This window comes from Mastomys coucha, unplaced genomic scaffold (assembly GCF_008632895.1).
Source record: "Mastomys coucha isolate ucsf_1 unplaced genomic scaffold, UCSF_Mcou_1 pScaffold22, whole genome shotgun sequence".
NCBI lineage: Eukaryota > Metazoa > Chordata > Mammalia > Rodentia > Muridae > Mastomys > Mastomys coucha.
Window position 1 is genome coordinate 58,046,534 of NW_022196905.1, and position 6,855 is coordinate 58,053,388.

Here is a 6,855-nt window from a genome sequence, read left to right on the forward strand (position 1 = left end):
CTGAAGGCCCCGCATCCAGGAAGGTCAGTCAAAGAATTGGATGCTACATTGAGTTCCTGTAAAGCTTGCAAGCGGGTGACATCTTTAGGGATGCTCATTATCCTGTTGTTGTGAAGGTCAAGGACCTCGACCTTGGGAGGTAAGCATCTGAAGACAGAGTCTGTAAGTATATTCGAAGACAAATTCAACACTGATATGCTCTCAGCCCAAGGGCATGTTCTGTCATATGCCCGAGAGTTCAAAGAATTCAAACTAACATCCAGAGTTTCCAGAGAGGACATATTCTTAGTCATGAGAGCTACCTTTAAAAGGTTCTTCAAACCATTCCTTTGTAAGATAAGTGTCTCCAATCTCTTTAAGGTGGAACAGCCTTGAAAAACACTATCAGTGAGAACATTCTGGGTAAAGTTCAGAAACATAAATGTGCTTGGGAACGGAGGGCACATCATGTGGATGAAAGGGGTGTCTGAGATGGTGAGCATCCTGATGTTCATCTCGGCAAACACAGAGTATAACGCGTCCTTTGAAAAGATGAACACTTGGTTCGTGACATGCTCTATCTTCAGTGACTTCAGTGCTGTCTCCAAGTAAACAAAGTTTTCCATGTCGATCTTCTCAGTTATCGTTAAGTTGTAAATATTGAGGTACTCCACCGGTCGTGGCCAAAGGAATTGGAAAAGTTTAACCACACACTTCCAGGTTGTTTCTATGTGCTGAAGGGTCAGATTCAAGAAGGCTGGACCTCTGGTGAGTTCGGATAGAAATGCTATCAACCTTTGACAGTTTTCATCATTCAATTTAATATTACTCAGTTGTAAACATCCTAAGACTTTAACAGATATGTTCACTTGCACCGAGAACATGCTATTTGGATGAAAGACCAAGTGGAGAACATTGGTATTCGGAACCTGAAGGCTTTCTGTTTCACCATCTTTTATGTGATAACGCACTAAGTCCAGAAGAATGTAGCTTAGGTGCAAGTGAGCAATTGGGAGCAGATCCAGTTGTTGGAACTTTGCAGCACTTAATCCCAAGAAACTCAGTTGCGTCAAGTTGCCAAATTCCTTACACATGGGAAGCACATCAAAGTCATTGAATGAGAGGTCTAGATGCTTCAAGTTTGCCACAGGGCAACAAGAGATGTTTTGCAACCAATTGTGCGAGACATCCAGGTATTCTAAATCCTGATTGAATAAGAAGACGCCAAAATCAAGTGTCCGTATCCTGTTGTGGGAAAGTGTCAGAACTCTCAACTCTGACAGAAAGCTGATATCAGACATCCGCAGCTCAGATATAGAGTTCTGAGACAGACTCAAGGCTTTTGCTCTTGGTGGCAGGTCTTTGGGGACATGAATAAGGTTACTATTTGAATAGTCTACTATAGACTCACGTTCATCGGAGAACTGGGTCATGCTTCCGACTACTAAGGCCAGAGTGCAAACAAAGTGGAAACTCCTCACGATGGGTTCTCTGTCTTGGGTCATGTTGCAGATGCTATCCCAGAGGGACATTACCATTCTTCACAGCATTTTTACTTGGGTTCTAGCTCTGGAAATAAGATAAACTTTAAGGTGAGTAAAGATTAAGTGGTGAGTTTTAAGCTTCCGTTTCCCAGAATCCCCAGAGCTTTCTTTTTCCATCCCTTACTCATCACCATCCCCATTTTTTTTTAATGTGATATTGTCCCAGCCTGCAGCCACAGGGAACAATATGAACTTTTAATCCAAGTATCATGATTATGTGTTTTGATTAGTCTTGGGGCTTCCTAAAGAATTCTCTAGGAGGTTAGAGTTTGTTTCCCACGCAATGCTTTCTCAGGGCTGGAGCAGCCTCCAGAGTGGTGTTTGTTAAAAACTGAAATTTAAAGAGAAATATATGAGCTGCAGCCACCTGAGCCAGAGGTAGCAAAGGGTGAACAACAGACTCAGGGAAGTAAGAGAACAGGAGAGAGGATAAGCACACATAGGGAGAGCGACAAGAAGAGAAATGGAGAGGGGGTGGAGGAAGGACGGAAGAGACAAAGAGGGTCAGGGATATAAAGACAGATACACAGTCGAGAGTCTATACCATTCAGGCTCTGATCTGATCTGAAAAATATCTGAGCCACATGGGGGACAGAAGCCAGCAAGAGACTGTGAACCAGCCCTTGAAGTCAATCAAGTCTCCACCAACAACTTAATCCTCTCCGCTCTCACCAGTTCCCTAATCCTATCACACGGACAGTTTGGTGTCAGTATACACATTTCAGGGAAACAGAAGCATTCGGATCTTGGCAGGTTCCTTCGTTGCAGGAAGGATTCTGCCTTCATCTGTTCTCTTGTTGTAACATAATACCAGGGATTGCAAAAAAAAAAACTAGTAAACAGTAACTCTTACAGTTCTAGAAGCCAAGAAGTCAAGAGTTGAGGGGATGTATCTGGTGAGAAACTCCTTGTTGGTGGGGACTCTTTGCAAAACCCTAATGTCATACAGAGCATGACATGATGAGAGAGCTAAAGAAAGGAGGAGGGGCTCTTGTAACAAGCCACTCCCTTTATGTCTCATTAATTTATTAGTCCATAAATAGGTTGATCCACTCATGATGGTACGGTCAAAGGTCCTGCCTCCAAAAGTCATTCACATAGGACGTTGGTGGTTAAATTTCTAGCGTGTGAATCCTATAGATCAATATTTAAACCATGGGAAAGGCCACAAATCCAGGCAGCTTCTAGAAATGGATGAATGACTTGATCCTCCACAGCACATAGGAAGAATTAAGCCTTATTGATGCCTCGATCAAAGACCTACAAGATGTGTCAGACTCCTCCATGGAACTGTAAAACAATAAATGTTCCTCATGTTGAGGCACAGAGTTGTCCATGATCTGTCACCGCAGCAACAGAACAGACTGTGTTGAGCCATCTTTTTCATTAATCAGGTTAGTAAATACTTTCACTGGGACCCCCAACACTTGTGTAACTCACAACCCTGCAAAGAACCAACTTCAAGGTAGCAAGGACTCAAACTCACCCTGGAAACAGACTGTCCTCAGAACAAGGTGAGAGTCTAAAACAGAATGGAGCAGACTCCTGAAAACTTCAGTGACAAATGGAGAACTCTTTGGATGAGCTGAATTACAAAATAGCCCCTTTGGGTGAGAAAGAAGACCAAGAGAGGGAATTTTTCCCAAGGCCCACCACAGGAGGCCAAAGAGACAGAAACCACAAAAGAAATGCTTGAAGATGTGGAGACCAGATCTGGGCAAATGGGTCCAATGTTTAGAGAAAGAAACTGAATGCCTGGAAAGGAGCTTCCAGAGTGAGTGATAGAGGACTTGTCTAGCATGCTTGAGGTTCTGTGTTCAAGCCTAGTACTGCCAAAAAAGAAACATTAAAAAGAAGAAATGCAGAGGCTGGAGAGATAGTTCAGTGGTCATGAACACACATGCTGTTCTTATGTGTCACTCCTAGCACCAGTATGGCTGACAAAATGCTCGTACATATAACAATATGTACATAGAACAAATAATTAGCAAAAAAATGTAGTAATGTTTACTCCTGAGCCACAGTAAATATTGATGACAAATATTTTTAGAAGAAAGTGGGATTTAAATTTGCCAAGGATTTTGAGGGAATTATTAGATGTTGGGGAAAAAAAAAAGAATGTAACTGAAGCATGTTGGGGGTTCTTGCTTGATCAAGAGGAAGTATCAATGAATTCTAGATGTTAGGAAATTATAAAGTTAAGTGTGGAAACTAAGCAAACGAGTCTGTTACTACTATGAAAGTAGGAAAGAAAAATTAGCATAGTTCTACTGGGTAATTTGGTAATTTATGTAAATTCCTTTAAAATGCACTGCTCTTTGCTTAAGCAAGCCCACTGCTGAACATTCACTGAAGAGATCAATAGAGGTCCACAGGACAGCAAGGTCATGGGGAAGCTCAGGCCATGATGAAAACTGGAAAGATCAGAATGGCTAGGGTAGAAAATGATGGCTCACTCACAATGTGGCACAACACAGAGCCTCGGTCACTGCATTAAAATAAAAATCCTGCAATATAGCATTAAGTGAATAGAAAGAAGGTTACTGAAATGCACATGTACCAAGACTCTCATTTGTAAGAATATAGACTAGAACATACATAAAAGCTGTGGTGGGCCGGGGTGGGGGAAGAATGTGAAGAAAATATGTCAAAGGCGAGTGGCAGTTATGTCGGGATCAGAGCTTAATTTAATTTTCATTCATATAGTTTCAAGTGCTTCTAAAATTTCCAAACTTTTAACATTTTCTGTGGTCTCAGACTAGTATCTTACAATCTTGTAAAAAGTTGTCTTTACTCAATGTGCCAGGGTGAAGTGATATGGGGTGGGGGGGTCCTGTCTCAGAGGAGGAGGAGCTGCATCAGGGGACTGGTAGGAGAGGGGGTTGATATTGGGATGTAATGTGAATGAATGAATGAGTAAATAAATGGGAAAAAGTTGCCTTTAACAGAATTTCAGATTGGAGAGTGGAGGCGGGCATAAAGTCCCACCTGGAGCTGAGGCAATTGATGGTTGCTGAGAGAGGAGTCAGTTTTCTTTTAGGGTGGAGTCCTTGGTAAGTCTAACTCACTCCAGTAGAAGGTAGCAAACCCAGGATAGCACAAGTTGGATTTGATGGAATTGGAGGGGGGTTGTTCAGGGTGCAGGGGAGGGAGGGGCGCGGGTGTGTGTGAGGACACTCAGGTGGGTGGGTGAGCAAGAGTTAGGAAGGGACGAAGGCAATCAAAACAGTGTTTGAAAATCTCAAAGAACTAATAAATTAAAGCTCTCTTAAAATATACCCCCCAAAAGTCTTATATGTAAATAAGTGTGCTTATATTATTTACGATATAAATACACACATAAAGAGGGCCAACCTCTTCAAGATGGCAGAGAACTGACATTGACGGATGAGGTCCTACAAATCCCTCCCTGGACGGTTTGTGTGTCTTGTGTTCAGGGGCCTGTCATTCAGCTACCAGGTCCCCACAAGCACATACGAGTCCCAGAGGATGCTCAAAACCTCAAGTAGTTCTTAGGTACACATTCTGGGAAACAGCCTTGAACTTTTAGTGTACTCGTCGGTCGAGGGGGTGGGACAAAGGGGAGGTAACACTGGAAAATTCAAGAGCTTATGCTTTTTAAAGGAAGTATGAGGAGACAAGAGTAAGAATTTGCTTAATACTTCAAACAGAAAGCGAAAGAACAAAGAACAGTCAACCACAAAACCAAACATGGTGGCAGGTGGAGGGAGCGTTGTTAAAAATTAAAGCTACGAGAAAGGGAGGGGTAGGAAGTAGCAGTCAGTACAGGGCGAGCACGGGAAGGGTGTTGTAATCAAGTCAACACAAACGCCAGAGAAACCTGGCTCTGTCAAACTTTGGGTGGAAGAAGGCCAAGTGCCAGCTCCCGGCTGGATTCAAAGTTACAAAGAGTTTGGGAATCTGGTCTCAGTCACTCCCACCAAAAGTTTATGCAGACTCCTCTTTGGACGAAGGGCAAGGGCAGAAACTAGCGCAGCGAAAATGAATTCACATAGGAGTGACTGAAGTAAATCCTTCCTCCAAAAATGCTCATGAATTAGTGAGAGACACAGACCAATAAAAGATTATAGTACCACGTGACAAGGAAATAGAACACAGTTTCCGTACACCCGGCTCAGACAGTGTGCTGTCAGGACCACAAAAGACTACAAACTTCGTGAAAGGAGAAAACAGGCCAATCCAGGTGGGCAGGAAAAGTCACAGGAGTCGACTCACTTCCTTGGCTACCGCTGAAATGCCAGCTGTTGTCTGTCTACTCTAATGCCACACTATTTGTCCTTAGGTAGTCCAAACGACAGCCACACTTTAAAACACCACCACAAAATCGTTTTGTAAAAATTTAAAGAAAGGTTACCTAGTCCCTGAACTGACGTTACCATTTTCTTTCTCTTCTAAAACGTCAACACATTAGTTTGAAAAATCCAGAAAAGCCTTCTTACTTACCAAGACTTCCTTCTCCGAATTTCTCTGAAAAATTACTCTGGAAAAAAAAAAAAAGTGTTTGACCAACCCTAGACCTTAGTCTGGGAACTCTGGTACTTAGGAGTGGTTTGGCGCCACCTCTTGGCCCTCGGTGGAATTACCCCATGTATAAAACCTTTCCAAAGCTGAGCGGCTCTGAGCTGCAGTCTATAAATCCTTGCTGCAGTGTGTAAATCTTTAGATTCATATAAACAAGCAGATTATGGACATTTTGGTGTTACTAGAAATATTTAAGGTAGTTTTGTCTGTTTTTTCGTTTTTATTTTTTGTTTGTTTAGTTTTGTTTGTTTTTTGAATTTCAGGCTGAATTTTAAATTGCCACCAAGATAGAAAGTTAGGAGATTCAGTTCTGTGTTGTGACAATCCTTCATATTTCCCCTAAAAAAATCACTGTCATTCAAGCAGGGTTTCAGCAACTTGGTACTGACAGAGATACTTTAAAAACGAAATAAGCTTAAGCTCTTGGTTTGCTTTTTGGAAAGGTTGTTTTTTTGTTTGTTTGTTTGTTTTTGTTTTTGTTTTAGAGAAGTTTTGGTTTTAATACACATTTAGCCAGCCTCCACAGTTTATCAACATTCGATACTATTGGGTGCTTCAATTCGTAATTCCAGAAGAGCAGGCAATGCTGGGATTCTTCTAGAACAGCTTAGAATTTGGCTTTCTAAAGACTGTTTAGAATTTGAGAAATACTTTTAGTCAAGGCTGAAAGGCCAAGAGAATGAAGGGCAGACACTTGGAGCAGGTGTCCCTGTACCCTGGTTTCGAACTCGTTTAACTAGATGATCATCTCCTAGTTGATCTCTCTGGCTGCCATCCTTTCTTCTTTAAA

The 6,855-nt window shown here is 42.0% G+C and overlaps 1 protein-coding gene across 1 annotated transcript in view; it reads right to left on the reverse strand.

Annotated features, from left to right (window-relative positions):
- Positions 1-6,074, reverse strand: part of Tlr6 (toll like receptor 6) — a 7,930-nt gene extending 1,856 nt beyond the window's left edge. The window contains exons 1-2 of the mRNA XM_031391076.1: positions 5,988-6,074; positions 9-1,548 (exon numbers count right to left, since the gene is read on the reverse strand). Coding sequence (XP_031246936.1) covers positions 9-1,517 — 1,509 coding nt within the window. The 5' untranslated portion in view covers positions 1,518-1,548; positions 5,988-6,074. The remainder of the gene's footprint in view (positions 1-8; positions 1,549-5,987) is intronic.
- Between the last annotated feature and the right edge of the window lie 781 nt (positions 6,075-6,855).